Source organism: Bradysia coprophila, unplaced genomic scaffold (assembly GCF_014529535.1).
Source record: "Bradysia coprophila strain Holo2 unplaced genomic scaffold, BU_Bcop_v1 contig_476, whole genome shotgun sequence".
In the NCBI taxonomy this organism is placed as follows: Eukaryota; Metazoa; Arthropoda; class Insecta; order Diptera; family Sciaridae; genus Bradysia; species Bradysia coprophila.
The window spans coordinates 2,492,776-2,514,728 of NW_023503727.1; the positions used below are offsets into that span (position 1 = coordinate 2,492,776).

The 21,953-nt window shown below is 37.8% G+C and overlaps 2 protein-coding genes across 3 annotated transcripts; both read right to left on the bottom strand.

Moving 5' to 3' along the window:
- Positions 1–2,115: 2,115 nt before the first annotated feature.
- On the bottom strand, positions 2,116–3,307 carry LOC119082698 (nucleoside diphosphate-linked moiety X motif 8-like). Of its 2 annotated transcripts, none has more exons than XM_037192271.1 (2): positions 3,201–3,307; positions 2,116–2,930 (listed from the first exon to the last, which is right to left on the bottom strand). In XM_037192271.1, exon 2 carries the CDS (start codon positions 2,900–2,902, stop codon positions 2,186–2,188), a length of 717 nt encoding a protein of 238 aa, XP_037048166.1. In that variant the 5' UTR covers positions 2,903–2,930; positions 3,201–3,307; the 3' UTR covers positions 2,116–2,185. The 2 variants fall into 2 exon arrangements, with proteins under 2 accessions (XP_037048166.1, XP_037048167.1); XM_037192272.1 differs by having other exon boundaries at positions 2,999–3,284.
- Positions 3,308–18,454: 15,147 nt separating this feature from the next.
- On the bottom strand, positions 18,455–20,434 carry LOC119082699 (endoglucanase E-4-like). The gene is made up of 7 exons (XM_037192273.1): positions 20,171–20,434; positions 20,092–20,108; positions 19,886–20,020; positions 19,668–19,800; positions 19,426–19,600; positions 18,890–19,363; positions 18,455–18,828 (listed from the first exon to the last, which is right to left on the bottom strand). Exons 1-7 carry the CDS (start codon positions 20,385–20,387, stop codon positions 18,546–18,548), a joined length of 1,434 nt encoding a protein of 477 aa, XP_037048168.1. The 5' UTR covers positions 20,388–20,434; the 3' UTR covers positions 18,455–18,545.
- Between the last annotated feature and the right edge of the window lie 1,519 nt (positions 20,435–21,953).

Sequence of the window (21,953 nt, forward strand, 5' to 3'; positions counted from 1 at the left end):
ACCTCAGTTGACATCGGTTCGTGAACTCAATTTACGATAAAATTTACGCTGAAGATGCCCCGAAAAATTTTTGCAACTAGTCTCATCAACTTATGAATTTGCAGCTCCAGAACAACTGGTGATCAGACCTCACTTGTGAAATTACGTGGCAATGTTGTGATGTCGAATTCAGGAAAGACGAACGTTGGATTCACGAAGTCTTTGAAGGTTCAATATGATTTAGTAATTTTTGAAAGTTCAGTGACTTTTGAAGAACAGTAGAAGAAAGTATTTTAAAGAATTCTAAAGAGTTTTTTGGAAATTTCGCTGCGATATGGTACACTGATCATTTAATTGCAATCAAACTGCAAAACATTTGCGAAACATGCTTTGTCCTAAGTGAGGGATGGGCAGCACCACCAAATACTTTGTATTTGCATAACAATTTTGAGCTCAACTTACTATTTTCAAAGAATTCAAAATGTAAAATCTAAGAATTTTCGTTCGTTTCGTCAGTCTGTTCTCTGAATGGCTAGTAGTAATTTCGCGCCGTATGGGCGCGAAATTACATTATTAAAGTAGGAATCTCGCGCCACGCGAAATTCCTACTTTATTAGTGTAATTTCGCGCCCATACGGAATTTCTTGCTGGTAGGAATCTCGCAACGTCTCAGTTGCGATGCAGGCATCCTAACATTTTGTAAAAGGAAAATCAACATTTTATATGTCGGGATACCGGTATCCTTGATGCAAAATATGTGTACCTCAGTTGGGATACCGGTATCCTAACGTTTTGTAAAAGGAAAATCCACACTTTCTATGTCGGTATACCGGTATCCTTGATACAAAGCTCTAGGGTGTTAGAATAAAATTCGTATCTCCAAAATTTATGTGCCTGATACTCAACTGACTCTACCGCCAATTTATCGCCAGGTACTCATAAAAATTCTATAAATCAAGTTAGCCATTGAAAAATGTATGGGCGCGAAATTCCACTATAATATGTGTAATCTCGCGCGGCGCGAAATTACTCGTTACCCTCTGAATGTCAAAGTTCGACCATTTTCCAGAATTTGATGGGTTGAGATACATTGTGAAAAATCAACTCCATTTCTATCTGTGACGGTGGGTATGGTCGTGTGGAATGTCAATTGAAAGTGCGTGAAGTAGGCTACAAAACTCCAAGTTAGAGCTTCCAGTTACTTACTTCCCCAGCCGTTCAGAGCACTTCAAAACGTTCAGTTTTTTCGAGGTTTTTCACTTGTTGCGGCGGCTGGATGGGCCGGACATCGGCGTTTGTTGGTCAACAATATTCCCCTCATCGACCTTCATAAACGTACACAATTTGACTTTATTCACATCTCGCATGTTGCAGTTATTGATAAAAAACGATTTTCGCGACTGGTCCATCGACTGTTCCGGAGAAAAAAATTCTAAGAAACATGTCAGCCCACCAAAATTTTTTCGAGTTAATCACCGTCGGCTTCAGTTCCATATCAGCTGTTCGAAGTTTTAGCGAATCGACTCTTAAAGGAAACGCCATCAAACAAGACTTTGATTTGACGATGGCTATGGTTGGAAATAGTCAAATAGTTACTATCGATGCAGCAACAGAGTTTACCATCTGCAGAGTGATGGAAATATCGCCATTGAGCAGTCGATGAAACGGGATTCGAAAGAAAATCCAATCAAGCAGAACAATGTTTACCGGAAGATCAGTGAGAGTAATTATTTCTTGAGTCCGTATGGTTTGTGGAATATGAAATTGGAGAGTGAAAAGATTGGTGTCGATCTGAAGAAGTTTGAGAATGAAGTGATCGATATTGAACTAGTAGGTCGCGGTCAATACTTGAAGAATACTGATGCAGTGTCCAGAGACATTAAGTAACGGTCACTTAGACAGATATTATTCGATGGATCTGCTTAACGGCTCTTAAGCTCTGTTGTGATTTTATTGAAATAAGCAGAATTATTAATTAATTATTATTAATTAGCACAGGCACCAATTTGTTATGACAAGTTAACAGAACCGGAATGGCCCTATGGGCATTTGGGCAAAGTCCGAAGGGTTGTTCGATTTTTTGTATGAACGAGAAGTCAAGCTCTCTTTGTGGAATCTATTAAACTTTTCAACTTTTTAAGAAATTTATTATCCCACATCATCTTGAACCTCTTGAACAAACCCATCCCCTTAATCACAGCTAAATTTACAGTTGCGAGTTCTTTTTACCGGCGAACTCCTCTAGGAATAAAACTCTTCTCTTATACACCGTCGGCAGCAATGCTTTCAACGTTAAATGCGTAATTATAGCCGTTAATCCCCACAAATCAACCGTTGGCGAACTACTGCGAAAATTCAAATTTTTGTAAACCGGAAACGCAATGTTCAATCGTTCCATATCGGCCCAATTGTTCGAATCACACAAATGTTCCAGCGTCACGGTGAAGGCCTGGTCCACCTCATCCGGATTGATCTTCATTTTGGCGGGGTCCAACTGCTTCAGTCCACTTACAAAGCCTATAACCGGTGTGACAACCATAGACGTTGTTATGGTTTGGATATCCCTCAATCTCTCCCACACTTCCACATAGTCCCGTTTCAAGCCTAGCTCCTCTTCCGTTTCGCGAAGAGCTGTAATAATCGGTGAGCCACCATCATCTGGTTCCATGATACCGCCAGGAAATGATATTTCGCCGCTATGTCGGGATAAATTCAGAGAGCGAAGGTTGTACAATATTGATGGTCTACCTAATACGTCGTAACACAGTGGAACGAGTACGGCGGCTCTCTTGAAATCGGATTCGTCTGTTGGAAAGGCATAGTGACCGTTCTCTCTGTCTAATCGACAGTATTCAATTGTTCTTGCTTTATTTGCAACGGAAAATGTTTCGTTCCAGTCAAAGGTGTTAGTAGTGGCTGTCATGGTTTTGGAATTAAAGGTGATATCAAATCTGAAAGAACGTTGTAATAAAGTGAGTAAGAGAGACAGGATGATGTTAGGACGAGAAGTCTAAATTACTTTTCGAAGTAACAGACACTGTCAATTAACGAACTAATCGATAGGATTCAGGGCTATAATACTGGAGTGGAAGTATAAAGTGGATTCCCGAAGATCAATGTGATTATCATCAGTCATAACATTTTGCAAATCAAACGATTGTTGCCCTTCATTCTGTTTCATTTGATATATTGAGACAGATCGTAATGAAATGAACACTTACAGCAATGACTTTAAGTTGGTGTAAGTCTTCTGCACGAAATACGTTCGGAAAAATTCTCTGTCTCGAATCTCCAGTGCAACAAATCTTACGAAAAACGTCTTAAAAAGAAAATAAATAAAATCTTCAAAACATACAGATTAGATTTTTGACACTTGAGACTTAATATTACAGTTACGTTAAGACAGCTGGTTCCGTTACGCTCCGTTACGTGACATTTTTAAAGTAAATGCGCAAACCCATAGAGTATAACTCCATGCGCAAACCAAAAAACCGACCTTCAGGTGAGTTGAATCTAATCGAATAAATGATATATGAGTTATAAATAGTGTCATTACTCTGTGTATGTTATGCGATTAGGCAACGCACCAGTATTTGCACTGCACTTGACAATGACATGAATAATCAAAAGTTCCTTTTCCGAGACCAATACCGAGAGGGTATTGCCGAGACCTTTTCTTAATTCAATGACGGAAATTAAATAGGGATACTAATAAACGACCGATAAATTAATTCAAAACTACCGATAAAAAATAATAAATGACCGATAAACACGGTACCGATAAAAAATAATAACGTACCGATAGCGAAATTCCCGGGTACCGATAAAAATACTCCAAACTACCGATAATTTTTTACCGATAAAAAGTGCTAAAATACCGATAGATTGTTCATTTTATCGATAATTTTTAATTTTTTATCGGTAATTTATCATTTTCTATCGATTTATATCGAACTAGGCCCCACCACTTGGGTGGGTCATTTCCCTTGACTGACTTTCAATACTTTCAATAATTCCAGTCCCAGTTGTCTTACTATTTTTAAAAAAGCTGTTGTTTTGAAAAACACAAAATTATAGTCAGATGAAAAAGCCTCTTAGTCTCTTTGCTACATCATCACAACGCTTTTAAAATGGCATATTTCTTGCCTACCTCTTGAATAAATTAAACTCGTGTGAATTACGGCCCTCGCTTCGCTCTGGCCGCAAAGTTCACACTCGTTCAAATATTCATAAGCCTAAGCATGGAAAATAGGAAATTATAACACGATGTGATGAGGAGAGGCATTTTTGAGTATGTTATACTGAGAAGAATACAAACAAACAATACTTACAACGATTGAGTATTGTCTCCTAAAAAGCGCAATGAGTGGAAGGTCTAGCGAAGTACGTTTAACTCCTGATATGAGTCTCCTATATAGTCTACTAAAGGCGCTGAAAAGGTGGCGTATTTCTTGCCTACCTCTAAAAAAAATCTTTTTAAGAATACGGATTTCACGCAAAAATTGTCGTATATCCCAGATTACTAGTCCAATTAAATTCCAATGTTCGAGTTTAACCACATGAATTACGCTACTGGTCGAAATTGATTTTTGAAGCCTCTGAGAATTACTCGAGCTATCGGTTTCTCAAGCAAGCAAAAACTCTTTTGGGAAGTACTTCTTAATTGTTAGACCAGAAATCCAGAATTTCACTACTCGTCAAATAAGAAATTTTTCTGGAAATCCCAGAAAATGTCGTGGTAAACAAGCTATGTTTACAATTACTCCAAACTCACTACTCCAATATCATTCTCTGTCAATTAAAACAGAAAAATTGAAAATCGGGTAAAAATTACTCAAGTAATCGCGCGGTAACAAGAGAAAGCGTCTGTGTAGAATTTCTCCCATCTCGTTGTTCGAACATTATCCATCTGCAAACTCAGCCTCAAGATTTTCAATCTTCGTCGATTAAGACAAAATCTTTGAAAATCGGATAAGAATTATGGAAGTTATCGCGGTAACAAGTAAAAAATTCTCTTGAGAATTACTCCCATCTCATTACTTCAATATTTCCCATCTACGAACTTAACCTCATGATTTTCATTCTCCGTCGATTAAAACCAAAATTTTGAAAATCGGTAAAGAATTACTCGAGCTATCGAGTCCACAAGTGTACGGACGTTTTCTGTATTTAACGTTTTTTGCCAATGTAGAACATTTTCAAAATATCAAAGTGAACTTACCGTTACGGACATTTAAGGGTATTTTCTTTCATAAGACCCCGACTTTCAGTCAAGGGAATTATAACACACATACGAGAGATCAAAAATAGAAAGCACCGATAGAAAATAATAATTTACCGATAAAAAATTAAAAATGATCGTTAAAATGAAAAATCTATCGGTATTTCAGCACTTTTTATCGGTAAAAACTTATCGGTAGTTTGGAATATTTTTATCGGTACCCGGGAATTTCGCTATCGGTACGTTATTATTTTTTATCGGTACCGTGTTTATCGGTCATTTATTATTTTTTATCGGTAGTTTTGAATTAATTTATCGGTCGAATATAATATCCCATTAAATAGCCTCAATACAAACAACACACTCTACGGATAATAGCGGCAGAGTCGAAATTTTGCTTGATTTTTGCAAGTGGTTCCAGGTGGTTCCCGTGGTCCAATCGAAAAGTGATGTACGGAAGGTGCCCCTTATTTTTGATAATGAACAAGTTGTCCATACATCATTTTGTCCAAAAACTTCAAGTCATTTTGACTCTGCCGCTATTATCCGTAGAGTGTGTGTTGTTCGTTAAATAGCCTTAACGGAAATGAACTCTTTCTCGTCGGTTTTTAATGTTATATGAGACTCGTTTGTTTAGCTTCGAACTTATTTGTTTTTAGCATTTTACATTAAATCCAACACTCCACATCATCGTGGTCTAACTTGCATGTCTCTGAGACTTAGAGTCAGTATTTTTGATTTGCCAGTATAGTTTGGCTGATACAAATGAACTAAATCAATGAGTTGTGATGAAAGTTCATGGTTTGACCGTCGAAATTGATCGCCAGCGCCAATGTCAACATTTTCTTTTTGATTTTTCTCTTCAAATTGAGATATAAACTCAATAAACCAATTTATTCAACATATACTACATGCCTGAAACATAAATAGTTTCACAAATTGTGTATTTACTGAGCGTCATAGACCTGAAACGTCATTCTTCTTAAAATGGCGAAAATCACAACCCATTTCTTCAAGGCATAATGATCTATTGTCAAGACTTGTTTGATCGTAAGACTGCAAATCCAACAATTAGCGGCGAAGAGAGCCAACCAACATTCATTTTTTCATGACTTCATAACTATCACTTTTTTAGCGTTCTTATCGTAAATTCCAACAGGCAGGGTGAAGCAACAAATAAATTGTATTTTACATTCGTGCAAACAAAGTGATTAACTGCAGACATGTAACTTGCTGACGGAGCAAACAAAGTTTAGGCGAGAAAGATAAGTTTTAACAATCTACAACACCAACGCAATTCGTAAAGGCATGTACTGATCGCTATTAAATGAGAGCTGATCGCTTGAAATAAATAAATAATGATTGCTAAGTCTCTGCGATCGCTAAAAAATAAGAATTTGATCGCCATCAATGAATAGTTTTACCGCTTACATATGACTGTCTCGAAATAAACGAGCCATCAGAACAGTCGGAGCGTTTGCTGCGACTGAGCCCCGTACAAACCCGTATCTCTATTGCGTACGTGACCCTAGTGCGTCTGTCACCCTACTTTGACCGTAAGCCTATTGCGCCGGTTAATGTAGCTAAAGTAAAATTATTATGGAATGTGTACACCTTAGAAATTGCGCATAGCGCAATTACGAAGCCCCGTACGACGTTCCTTTCAAATGAAACAAAAATTTCAAATAGCCCTAAAATTTTAATTTATTGAGTATAAATACACATAGGGCCCTAGTACCGGCCTTAGTCCGAGGACCCAAATTTTTTTTTTTCAACTACATTCTATTCGGCCTTCGATTACCTTCTAAATTAAACAAAAATTACGACAAACGGATGAAATTTACGCGAGTTGTATGTAAAATACACAAAGGGCCCTAGTACCGGCCTTAGGCCAAGGACCCAAATTTAATTTTTTTTCAACAACATTCTATTCGGCCTTTGATTACCTTCCAAATGACACAAAAATTACGAAAAACGAATGAAATTTACTCGAGTTATATGTAAAATACACAAAGGGCCCTAGTACCGGCCTTAGGCCAAGGACCCAAATTTAATTTTTTTTCAACAACATTCTATTCGGCCTTTGATTACCTTCCAAATGACACAAAAATTACGAAAAACGAATGAAATTTACTCGAGTTATATGTAAAATACACAAAGGGCCCTAGTACCGGCCTTAGGCCAAGGACCCAAATTTAATTTTTTTTCAACAACATTCTATTCGGCCTTTGATTACCTTCCAAATGACACAAAAATTACGAAAAACGAATGAAATTTACTCGAGTTCTATGTAAAATACACATAGGGCCCTAGTAGCATTTCACTTCTAAGGCCCTAACTCACGGTCCACTCACCCGATTTTAAAAAACTTTTTTTTCCTGGATTAATATTGACAATACCTATCATTTGCCATGTCATTTACATTTCCATCGTTTGTTTTGCCATAAATATCACCAAAAGACCTTAAATCACTTAGGTGGCCCTAACTCACGAAGGGCCGACCCGAATATGCCGATCTTCGAACTTAGCCTCACTATTTCGACTATCTTTCAGGGAAAAAAAATTTTTGAAATCGGATTTGATTTACTCAAGGTATCGACGTGACGGACAGACGGACAGAAGGACAGACGGACAGACAAAATTTTTATTGCGGATTCGTCATCTATGAACATAGACAAACACTTTGCCCTTACCGTCTGCTTCGAATTCCATCAATTACACACGGCATCGTAATCCTATAGGGCCCTTTGTACTTCGTACGGGGCTAAAAATTATCGCTGAAAATGAAGAAATGATCGCCCAAAATTAGTTCATTTTGCAACATTTCTGATTTTCTGCAATTTTACACTATAAGTTGACAAATTGTTTCCAATTTCTTCAATATATACGAAACATTTTTACCCTTCGTTGACATTACGTAATGTCTACAGAGAAGGAATCATCGCTCCTCCTCCTGACATTTTGTAGGAGAATGTACAAGTCATCCTTCTGACATTTTGTACAATGAATCATCACTCTTTCGCCTGACATTTTGTCCCAAAGGGAACACAAATCTTTCTACTGACAGACGGAATTATGACTGTTTATGCTGACATTTTGGGGACGGAATCAACACTTTTTCGCCTGACAGTTTGTAGAAGAAAACATACCTCTTCTTCCTTAGCGATCAAAAACTTATTTTTTTGTGATCATTTAATATTTTCAAGTGATCAAATCGTATTTCAGAATTATCAGTTTAAGTTCTTCCCATTTATAAAATACGCGAGTTTCAGTTGAATATTTCCCTTCGTTTGTTAAACACTGCACCAACATCGGAATGGACGATTCTTCTATTGTCACTTCAACAATTTACAAACTAAACATTCCCGGTGAATATTCGGAAAAGTATCACTATGGCCGGTATGGTACACCAACGGTAGAATCATTGGAATTATCGTTAGCGGAACTCGATGGGGCAAAGTACGCCCTAGCATACTCCTCGAAAATATCAGCAAGTCAAGCCATTTTATCAACGTTGAGTACCGGTGATCAAGTGATATTCAGTGACATTGTAACATGTGAAAAGTTAAAAAAGCTTAACCAACACATCGACATGATATACGCAGATCTTAGCGATTTGAAAAATTCAAACGAAATTTTCGCTGAAAATACCAAACTTGTGTGGATTGAAACGCCGACCATTCCGTTGCTGAGGGTTTTAAATATCAAAAAAATCGAAAACATCGTGCATACTAATTCGAAAGCATTGTTAGTAGTGGATAATACGCTTTCGACTTCATACTACCAACGACCGCTAGAAAATGGAGCAGATGTTGTTGTCTACTCTCTAAATGAGTATTTCGGAGGTCATAATGACGCTACAATCGGCGCTGTGACTACAAACAATTTGAATATTAAACAAAAACTCGAATACTATCGATATGCCGCTGGTCCGGTTCCGTCACCATTCGATTGTTACATGATGAGTCGCAGTTTGAAAACGTTGACCGTTAGAATGGAGCGGCACTGTAAGAATGCTTTCATTGTGGCAAAATTTTTGGAAAGTCACTCAAAAGTGGAACAGGTTTATCACCCAGCATTAAATTGTTTGGACAAAGCAAGGCATAGAAGTTGTGGAATTGTTTCATTTCACATCAAGGGATGTTACGGCCAGACGCTAAGCTTTGTGGAAGCGTTAGATTCGATAAAAATCGCTGACACTTTCGGTGGAACGGAAAGCCATGTAATAGTTCCGTGGTTGGTGCATTCTGATTTGACCGAGATGCAACGCATTTCGGTTGGCATTGACAAGAACTTGGTGATGGTTTCAGTGGGTCTTGAAAATGTTGTTGAACTTACCGAAAAACTTGATCAAGCTCTAGGAGTTCTTTAGTGTTGTTCGAATCGAGCTGTTAACTACTATTATACAAATTACAATAATAATAATACAAAATACTGAAATGATTTCGTTTATTCTGACTATTAAACAAGGAAACGATGTTCCAATGTTATCGACGTTATCGCCGGAAAGTCTTGATATTTCGGATGATTTGCTCTAGCGTTAAGTTTTAAGAACGAATTCACGCCGTCAGTGTGCCTAAAATTTGAATTTTGAGTGAACGATTCGATGAAAAAGTGAACCGAAAAATACATTTCAACGCTTCCTTGTATGAAAATGACGCTACGTTAGAAAGACCTCCGCACTTTCCATTTTGAATTTCGACCGCACTTACGGCGTGAATTTGGCGTTAAGTTTTGGCATTTTTAGAATTGACTCTAGAACTAACAGCAATATAAGGAACAGTTTACTTCGGGCGCTGCACGAGTCTGTCAATGTATTAAATTTTTCTATGACGCTACCCTTCAACTTACTCCAATTTATCTATAATTAACACTCTTATAGCACAGTTTAAACTGCTCTCGAAAATGCTATACTATCGAGTTCAGTGGGCGGATTCTCGGAATGAAATTTTCGAACTGGAAGTAAACTGTGCTGTTCTATATAAGACTGTTAGTTATAGATAAATCGGATGTTACTGCCGAAGTGCTAAAAGTTAGCGCCAAAATGCACTGTGGTATCAGTGGAGAGGAGAGACAAAGAATATGTACTTTTCTTCGTATCAACAGAACAACTTAACAACAGTAACATAGCAATGCTGCGATGCAGTATTCGATCCACCCTACCTAAATGAATAAATTATTTAATTTTGCATTCCCTGCGAATATTTGGTATTTAATGCTCAAAAGATGAACAGTTGCGTTTTAAATTTTTAAGTCGTCTATCGCCTTTTCTGACCTTCATTGTCTTTGAAAAAAGTCAATTATTTTTGGTGTTTTTGCACTCATTGCACATTGTTTGCAAAAACTGCAGTCACACGATTGTTGATTAGTGTTTTAATTACAATTTTCCCGGTGCGAAAAAAAGAACCAGGTGACAATCAAAAGATGGAAAACAATTCTTCATATATATGTACAACGTCCGGAAAAACGAAAATAATCTGTTTGGTATGTCGTATATATTGCATTAGGAATATAATTTCGAAAATTGTTAATTTAATTTCGAAAAACTATAAACTGGTAAAAATCAATTGATTTTAAGTAGGAACTGCGGTTCTCTGGAACCGGTTGCAGGTGCTAAAATCGCGACGCTGGTATTCAGTACCTGTTTTCAAGGCTTTTTGAGAAACAGCCATTTCTTATTCAAATTTTTGGATTTTTATTGATGATTTTTTTCGTAAGCTCGATCAACCGGTACGGACATGTGCGTGTACAAGGTGCAAGCTCACTGAATAAACCCTGCAAATATAAAAACGAGCCATCAGAACAGTCGGAGCGTTTTCTGCGACTGAGCCCCGTACAAACCCGTATATCTATTGCGTACGTGACCCTAGTGCGTCTGTCACCCTACTTTGACCGTAAGCCTATGCGCCGGTTAATGTAGCTAAAGTAAAATTATTATGTAATGTGTACATCTTAGAAATTGTGCATAGCGCAATTACGAAGCCCCGTACGACGTTCCTTTCAAATAAAACAAAAATTTCAAATAGCCCTAAAATTTTAATTTATTGAGTATAAATACACATAGGGCCCTAGTAGCGGCCTTAGTCCGAGGACCCAAATTTTGTTTTTTTTCAACAACATTCTATTCGGCCTTTGATTACCTTCCAAATGAAACAAAAATTACGAAAAACGGATGAAATTTGCTCGAGTTATATGTAAAATACGCATAGGGCCCTAGTAGCGGCCTTAGTCCGAGGACCCAAATTTAATTTTTTTTCAACAACATTCTATTCGGTGTTCGATTATCTTTCAAATGAAACAAAAATTACGAAAAACGGATGAAATTTGCTCGAGTTATCTGTAAAATACGCATAGGGCCCTAGTAGCGGCCTTAGTCCGAGGACCCAAATTTTGTTTTTTTTCAACAACATTCTATTCGGCCTTTGATTACCTTCCAAATGAAACAAAAATTACGAAAAACGGATGAAATTTGCTCGAGTTATATGTAAAATACGCATAGGGCCCTAGTAGCGGCCTTAGTCCGAGGACCCAAATTTAATTTTTTTTCAACAACATTCTATTCGGTGTTCGATTATCTTTCAAATGAAACAAAAATTACGAAAAACGGATGAAATTTGCTCGAGTTATCTGTAAAATACGCATAGGGCCCTAGTAGCGGCCTTAGTCCGAGGACCCAAATTTTGTTTTTTTTCAACAACATTCTATTCGGCCTTTGATTACCTTCCAAATGAAACAAAAATTACGAAAAACGGATGAAATTTGCTCGAGTTATATGTAAAATACGCATAGGGCCCAAGTAGCGGCCTTAGTCCGAGGACCCAAATTTAATTTTTTTTTCAACAACATTCTATTCGGTGTTCGATTATCTTTCAAATGAAACAAAAATTACGAAAAACGGATGAAATTTGCTCGAGTTATCTGTAAAATACGCATAGGGCCCTAGTAGCGGCCTTAGTCCGAGGACCCAAATTTAATTTTTTTTTCAACAACATTCTATTCGGCCTTTGATTACCTTCCAAATGACACAAAAATTACGAAAAACGAATGAAATTTACTCGAGTTCAACGTAAAATACGCATAGGGCCCTAGTAGTGGCCTTAGTCCAAGGACCCAAATTTATTTTTTTTTCAACAACTTTCTATTCGGCGTTCGATTACCTTCCAAATGAAACAAAAATTACGAAAAACGGATTAAATTTACTTGAGTTCTATGTAAAATACACATAGGGCCCTAGTAGCTTTTCACTCCTAAGGCCCTAACTCACGGTCCACTCACCCGAGCCATAAATATCACCAAAAGACCTTAAATCACTTAGGTGGCCCTAACTCACGAAGGGCCGACCCAAAATCGCCCATCTTCGAACTTAGCCTCACTATTTTGACTATCTTTCAGGGAAAAAAAATAATTTTGAAATCGGATTTGATTTACTCAAGATATCGACGTGACAGACAGACGGACAGACGGCCCAAATTTTTATTGCGGATTCGTCATCTATGAACATAGGCAAACACTTTGCCCTTACCGTCTGCTTTGAATTCCATCAATTACACACGGCATCTTAATCCTATAAGCCCCTTCGTACTTCGTACGGGGCTAAAAACAATTCAAGTGCTCTCTTTGTCTACACTTGTATTGTTTCGAATCAATGGTACACTGAAAATTCTTAGAATCGATCATTTCTTGATTTAGGGCCTCGTAAACATTTTCATTTTATTCAAAACTATTACGTCAAGTGTTGACACAGCTCTGTTTCTAGCATGAACATAAGAAATATTCCGATAAATATGAAATCGAAATGGGGCTTACATATTGTCTCCTATCTCCTAATGCTTAGTTTCCTCTTACGAAAAAAGTACTCCGTGTGAGAGACAAAATTGATTTTTTTTCAATTTTTTTTTGTTTATTTGACAGCTTGCTCTCTCACGACTCTCCCGGAGTACTTTTTGTTGAGTGTAATGGACCATAAAGTCATGAATTCTTGGTGTGAATAAAACACACATGTAATCGGACACACATACATATTTGAAAATTTGGAGGCTTTTTGACGTCCGAAAAATGAGTGTTCGTGCTAGAAGCAGTGCTATGGCGAAGGTAATATTTTTGCATATCGAACAGGAAATGCGGGGCATCTGTTGTTTTGTGAGAGACTTGCGCCGAGTAGCAGATTCAATATGATTAAAAAGATTTGGAAGACTTTCTAGTTTTTTTCTTAACATATAGTTAAGTCTCTTTGATCCAACCTTCTCCCGCTCAAATCTAACTTCTTCTGTTTCGTCCTATTTAGACTCTCGGACTTATCGGATTTGTGGTTTATACATTCTCAACCAATAACTATGCACCGCTATTCCCTTTCTTGGTTGAAGGCCCATTTCTGGTTACATTATTCCTGTTACTGTTACTGAGCTGCAACTCCAGTTGTCGTCAATCGTCGTTTTGCCAAATAATCGAAATTGTCATTTGCATTATTTTGACCATTTCCTATGTGTTTTGTTCAATTTACATAATACGAGAATGTGTGCACGTTGTTCAGGACGGTGAGGACATCACAAGTAGAACATTTATTGTATTGCCAATTGAAGCGGTAAGTTAATAAGCGATTACTACATACATTCAGTTATCAAAGCGCCCCATTCGATCTCATTATTTCGTTTCCTCATTATCACAGATTTTCAGCGTTTTAGCAACCGTGGCCTATGGTTACGATGTAATAAACAGGTTTTGCGGACAGAGACGCCGCTTCCCAACATACGTTTAAATGCACCAGCAAACGAATGACACATGTAATTCAATTCTATCAATCCAGTACACAGCATTGCTATAACTAGCAAGGCTGTATACTTTGGGGAGGTCACGCAGACCGCCATTTTATTAGATACGCGGGAACACACCACTTCTGACGATTTTACATGTAAAAAATTTCACCACATCATCAAGACGACGAGAATCATCAGAGTAGGTGAATTTTTGTATGAAATCGGCCATTTTATCCTCGTGTAGATTACGGCCCTCGCTTCGCTCTGGCCCTAAACGTCCCACTCGTATGAGCTGTTATTCTGTTTGATTGCCTTTTTGTTACATCAAAGTAGATGCGAAGTATGTTTTGTGAATGACGACTTTTTCACAAAATAAACGAGCCGTCAGAACAGTCGGAGCGTTCGCTGCGACTGAGCCCCGTACGAACCCGTACATCTATTGCGTACGCAACCCTAGTTCGTCGGTCGTCCTACTCTTACCCTAAACCTACTAACCTAAAATTCTTATGAAATGTGCACGTCTTAAAAATTGCGCATAGCGCAATTACGAAGCCCCGTACGACGTTCCTTTCAACTGTAACCCAAACTTAAAAATTTTTGCAACAATTTATATTAACCTATATTTACCTATAAATAAACATTTTACTAATAAATATGCTAGTATATAGCTCAAAAGAACTATCTACACCGTTATATAGCTCAATATAGCTGTATATATTTATAAATAGATATCCATATTTGGGATGCTTGAAACACCCCACACACATAACCAATCACTTCCCACTGATCAGTAACTTTGTAAATATCATTTTCACCGATTTCTATTGTTTTTACAAAAATCCAAAATGGCGGCCGACGGCCATTTTGTTAGGAGGTGGAAATTAGTACAGCTGCTTTACATTCAATAATACCTTTCAAACAAAAAAAAATTCATGAAATTCGGTCAAAGTTTACTCGATATATTAACAAAAAACACCACGTTCACTGTACGGCCGAGTAGCCACATATAAGCTCACTCCAAGAGACCTAGCTCACGCTCCGGTAAACCGAATTCCATGAACTTTTTTTTTCCCTGATTGGTACGGTCAATACCTATCTAATAAAGCAAAATCCGTTCAAATTTGGCCAACCTACAAGCAAAAACGGCTTGCCGCCCTGTATCTAGTTCACACCAAGCGGTCTAACTAACGAGTCGATCATCCGATTTCCATAAACTTTTTTTTTTGTCGATCGGTATTGTAAATACCTTTTATTTGACGTATCACTTACATGTGTAGCCTTTGAATGGCCGCATATATCTTCGGAAAACGTTAAATCACTTATGGGGCCCCAGCTCGGGAGGGGTCGACCCAAAATCGCCCATCTTCGAACTTAGCCTCACTATTTCGACTATCTTTCAGGGAAAAAAAAAATTTTGAAATCGGATTTGATTTACTCAAGATATCGACGTGACAGACGGACGGACAGACGGACGCACGGACGGACGGACAAAATTTTTATTGCGGATTCGTTATCTATGAACATAGGCAAACACTTTGCCCTTACCGTCTGCTTCGAATTCCATCAATTACACATGGCATCGTAATCCTATTAGCCCCTTCGTACTTCGTACGGGGCTAAAAAGTGCGAAAGATCGGAAGTCCACCGGTACTTAATCTACCTGCACATGGTAATAAATGAACGTTTTTGGTTGATCGTTAAAAATAACTTAGTTTACCAATATTTTCCGTTAATTGGTACCAATTTCGACTCTATAATGGTAAATGGATTTAAAATTTTTGTAAAAGGAGAAATTTATTGGTAGAAAGAGAAAAAATAATCCCTCGAAAATATTTCCCTTTCACAAAACTTTCAATCGCGAATAAAATATTACGACTCGTGTAAATTACGGCCCTCGCTTCGCTCTGGCCGCAAACTTCACACTAGGGATGGGAGACGTTCAAAATTATCGATAATATCAATCGAAAGAAATTATCGATAATTATCAAAATATCGATATTTTGACATTTATCTGAAAATTCATGATAATATACCGATATATCGGAATATATCGATAAACATCGGATTTTCGGACCGAAATATCGATATATCGAATTATCGATATCTTGATAATTATCAAAATATCAATAATTATCGATTATCGATATTTTTTTGATAATTTTCGATAATTATCGATAATCGTTATCATTATCGCCCATGCCTACTTCACACTCGTAAAAAATTTTTCATCTCATCTTATATTGCCTGTAACTAGTTAACTATCAATGTGTTAGTCAATTAAAAAATTTAAAAGCTGACTATCAAATATGATAGTCAACTATTAAGTTGTTGGTCAACTATCAAATTATTCTTCCTACTAGTTTCATGCACGTCGAAAACAAACTTATATGATTTGTCCACACTACCAAACAAAATCAAATTTCATCAAAGTAATCTTTTTAATTGAGGCTATGAAAGGATTCCCATTCGTCCTCTTTTTAGAGGACATGTCCTCTTTTTTCATCTCGTTCTTCTTTTTTACAAAAATTCTGAGAACATCACTTTTTTGAAGAAGACGTCGTCTTTGTCCTCTTTTTTTCAGCTCTTCTTCTTATTTAAGTAATTTGATGCAGCTCAAACCTAAAGAACGAAAAATTTTCGCTGCGCGGATTTAACTAGTTAGAGACTGGACTAAGCCATTAGTGATCGGACAAAAGGCCTAATTCGTCCGTTTTACTACTATATACTCAGTGAAGAGTATAAACTGAAGTGAACCACAGGGAGCCGGTGACTTTCATTTTCGTTCCAGAGCTGAAATGCCTATCACAATGAATCTCAAAATAAAACTCAAAATAAAATAAAAATAGAAACAAACAGAGTTCATACACTCTTCCCTTGCCCATGGCTCACGTTAAGTGAATGAATGAAGAAAAAGAAGGCTGTTTCGACCTCGAGAACTAGCGGCGGTCCAAAAGTCAGAGTGGACTGACTATCTTCAGTTGTTTGCGCTAGCCTCTTACACATATCAGCAGTAAACTTAAATTGAACGAGTATTCGAAGTTTACTTGAACGTGTGCCATCTTCCGATGGAAATTAGGATATCTTTTATGGAAGCTACTGTGAAAATCCCCTGAATCGTAGCACCACAAACCAGTCAAATCAAGCAATCAACATTCACTTCGCATCGAAGATTCAAACAGAAAAATCACTTACAATTGACCGGCAACCAACCATCCTTCAAACAGCTCACGAAAGCCAGTGACGAACATCTCGAAATTTCTTTTCTTGATTGAAAACACGTCCTTCCCTGACCGATAACAATCCGATAGACAACGTTCCTCGATTGAAAAGAACTTGATTGAAACGAATTTGATGGAAGATGTTTCTTAGCCTCCTGTGTAGCAACACTGAATTAAATCAGTGAAAGAAAAAAAATAAAACAGTGAGTGAAGCACGGTCACAAGCTACATTATTCGCCCTTGACACTGAAACTCAATTTGCAGAGAATGACTCGCTAGCACTCGATCTGCAAAGATCAACTTTATTCGGCTCTATAATCGAAACACCAGACACAAATTCAATCGAGTTTTTCAATTCTTAAACAACAACCGAATCCATGAAGGTATAATTGGCGAAAGCCATCGCAAGCGAGTGAAACAACAACATTTAGGACTGAAATCGCAAAAGCGATGATTAGCGAGTGAAACATCATCGCAAGCGCAACTATAAGCGATAAAACCATTGGTCAAAAGTCAATTTTCAAAGAATGACTCACTACACTCGATTTGCAAAGACTGACCCTCGAATCACAACCGACAACCGAATTTCAGCCAATTTTGCTCTCATCGGCGTCCTCTTACAGTTAGAATTGGTGGCTTCGATCCAGATATCATTGCACTTCGTCCAAACTGAGCTTGACAAGTTTCTCGTACCGTAGTTCGCGTAGACCCTTCTTTCGGAAACAAATCGATTCCATTTCACTAACAATCTTCTCTGTCAGAGAATCTCTGAACGGTAATACAACGAAATCTTCATCACAAAAAAAAAGTCGCTCGCTCCGCTCGCATTCTTTACCACCTCATTTTTTCATACATTAAAATAAAAGTTATTCATTTTACAAGAACAGCGTAGCGTTGTGTGAGATACCAAAGATCACGCAAGGATAAGGTAAAACGAAATCTGTATTCAGGTAATATGGAGTGGATGTTATCACTGAGAAGGAATCCAAAAGAATATCAGGAAGATTTCAACGTAGATTTATCTATATTGTACACAAATGTTTTTGTTTTTAGCATGAACTGTTGTAAATTACAAAATAGTTGCACAAAGAGCATGTACAGTTGCCACACTTTTCTTTTGAGTGACTGGACTGAATTTTGGAGGGATGTTTGGGACTAGGAATAACGGCAGTGCCATGGGTGCTGAGATATATCTAAATAGTCGGTTAGTGAAAAGTGAAAAACTTGAAAATTGCTTGGTGTTGCACTTACTACCCAACCAATCTACACGTTCCAAAATCTTCAATAGAAATTGACCAATTTTTTTTATTAATTCGTAATTGTAAATTGTGTCTAAACACTGGGGATGAATATATGGGTATTTGCATTACAAAATCAACGCAGAAGAAGTATGACCACTATCCCAACCGCTCCAGTTAGCAAACTTGTACCGCTAATGCTGCCCTGGTTGTAAATAAGATTAAGGTTCGCAAGTGCCGATTGAAAACCGGCATTGTAGTCAAGTGCAACTTCATTGCGAACGTAGTCAGACCGGTCGTCTTCGTACTCATCATTTATGTCTGGTCCTCCAACGAGAGCTCCGTACAAAATTTGGGGATTCGGTCCAGGCAGGAAAGCGTCTGTAAAACTACACGTAGCTGGAAGGTCAGGACACGATCTAAAACGAAACTGATAAAACACAATTCTCGTACTGAACGGCCGTTAAAATGAATTCTTACGCAGCTCTGTGATGCGGTTGTTGCGGTGGATTGAGCCCATACCCAACGACCAGACTTCTACCGTAATCGCCAAGTACGTAATCAATTTGTGTTTTTGCAAACGCTATGTAATCTTCATCAGTGTTGATGTCCGCACTTGCAGCTTGTAAACACACAAACGCAGCATTAGCCGCATGACGAGCTGAGCCCCATTGATCAAGGTAAACAAGTCCCAATGGAGTCTTTGGCGCTTCTTTTACAACCCAGTCACAGAAATTTCGAGCCGCGGTAACATACTTCGGAGAACCATCAATTTTGGCCAACAAAACTTGAGCACCAGCTAGCTTATTGTCCCAAGATACTTCTTTGGGTCGGACACTTAAATCAAATTCTGTCCAAAACCTATTGCAATCTTCTTTGAACTGTTCTCTGCCCGTAGCTCGGTAAAGCCAAGCAGCCGCCCAAAGAAATTCATCTCCGTATCCACTCCAGGAACTAAGCAATTCCATAATTAGCGATACAAATATCTTAGCAAAATGTTATTTGTGAATGGAAACCTGTAAGTGATACCCGGGAAAGAATCATTGTTGTTGCCACGATATGTGGTTGCGAATGAATACAGTTGTTCTGCATGCATCAATAGAGTGGCACCATAGGCTGTTTCTCCATTCTCTTTAAATACCATTGATGCGGCAGCCATTGCTGCAGATTGTTCAGCAGCACATTCTGAAGCTATTTTTCGTTAAAGTAAACGAATTAATGGGAGGGAATATATTACATAACACTACAAGGTATATACAAGGTAACAATGTTGTGGCTCTAATTGTCGGGCGCGGATTGCTTCCGGTCCATTCTTCCGGACGACCCCAGTAATTGTGATCTTCAACAGTATCACCAACTTGTATGTAAAGAACGTTAGCGCTGGGATGCGTCTGGAATAAAAAAACAGGACGGCATCCGTTCCAGATAGATTCAACTGAGATGGCACACTATTTACATTGAGTGCAACTATTTTACCTTGATCATGTAGTCCATTCCCCATCTTAAACAATCGAGTGCGTTCATCCACTCACCCGCTATTTCGTAACCCCGTTTAGAGTCATACATTCCCCACGCTAACAATGTCATCGTACCGGCAGCAGGGAAACCAAACTTTCCAGATCATAAGAAAAATAGAACATTTTACTCTGTCCCTTACCACACAATTATGATGCATAACATACTTTAACATGGTCTCCAGCTATTCAATTTTTAAGAATTTTAATCAACAGAGCAAACAGAAAACATTCTTCAATCGTTTACCATCAAAATAACCTCCCGTAAGATCTTCTCCATTCTGTCCTATATCGGTAACGAAAGAGTCCTTTCTCCAGGGAATTCTATTAGTAGGTGGAAGTACTCCAGTTCTTTGTGCTTCGTAGAAGAGCAGAGACAGTCCAATAACTTCGCTATAGTTGTAGTTAGCAGCTGATACCGCACCTAGTCCGAAAACCAGCAAAATGAAATTTAGAAGCTTCATTGCCGAGCGAGTTTAATCGATTCCAACAGTGTTAGGTGAGAAAATTCATGCGATGTGCTACATTATCTTCAATTGTTCGTTGAATATTTATCTTGAGATAGGTCACCTTATACAGTTAACTGTTGATAGATTAAATTGCCAGTGGCACCGTACAGTGTTCGAACGACCAAATTTTGTTTATTTCGTTAACCGGTTGTGGTATTATAAACTGTACGAAACATCAAATTTCAGTTGATTCGAAGCAAATAAAAAAGTTATCCGTCGACGACGCCCTTGGAAAATACAGTAACCATAAAGGTGGAATCGATGAAATCAATCACACATGAAGAGAGTGTACAGTACCTAAAACAGAATCGAGATTTGAAGCACATCTACCATGAGGCCATCCATAAATCCCGTCAGCCTTTTTTTTGCGAACCCCCTCTCCCTCACATGGACGAATTGAAATTTTGTATGAAATGTCAGACCCACCCACACTCAGTCAAACCGTATATTTTAATGAAGGCATTTATTCATCATTCCATTAACAACGTCGCGCGAAATACATAATTAAAACTTAAGGCGATCGGAAAACAACATAAGTAAAAAATGCGGAAAATCATTAAAGTTAGTGTAAAACACCCAAAATTAAGCAACATTTAATCTAGGATTTCAATTTCATGAACTTTCTGTGGGCCTTTCCATCGTCAAAATCCGTCAAACTGAAAAGAAACGTGGAAAAAATCTTATTTGATACTAGCAATGCACTTCAAGCAAAAGTGCTATTAATGACAGCTGCCAAATAGAGTACTGTTTTGTATGAAATTTTATCCCCACTCTTTTTACAGTGTAAAATTTTGTATAGAGCACTGTCAAGTTTCAGTACCCTATTTAGAGTACCACTTTTGCTTGAAGTGCGTTGATACTAGTGTAGGCTTTGCTCGGGATTATTTTATAATGAGAAAATATTTAAATATTTTTACACTTCAAAAATATTTTCACGCGTCAAAAATAAACTTTCACAAAAAATAATTTCTCGCGTTTGAAAATTTTCTCGTGCCAAAAATTTTCACGCGTTACAAAAATATATTTCCACGTTTAGGAAACGCATCCACGATGTGAACCGGAAAAAAAAATCGTGCGCACATAACGCATGAAAGTGAAAAAAATTTCGCGTGTTTTTCCTACTTTGCCTCGTTCAGTTTCAAATCTGTAGGACTTTCCATCTGAGACAAACAAACAAACCAACAAACATTAGACTTTATATCTTGCCCGCACGTTAGTAAGCTCGCGTGACGCAAGTCCACTACCAAAAAAGTTTTAATTTTTTTTTGGACGGCGGAGCATATTTACAGCAAGTTTTTGACGACTCCCCCTTGGGTCCAATGGTTCCTAAACTAGGATATCTGCCACTTGTGACGCAAATTTCTTTTTGTAAAATTTTCTTTCACAAATTTTTCGAGTCAATTTTTTGTTGATAAAACTTTTGTGTACGGCGCACAATGAGTCACCCTCAGCGATATCAGTGATTTTGTAAGTAAGATAAAGGACTTGCGTCACATTTACCCTTTAAGGGTTTTTTGACTG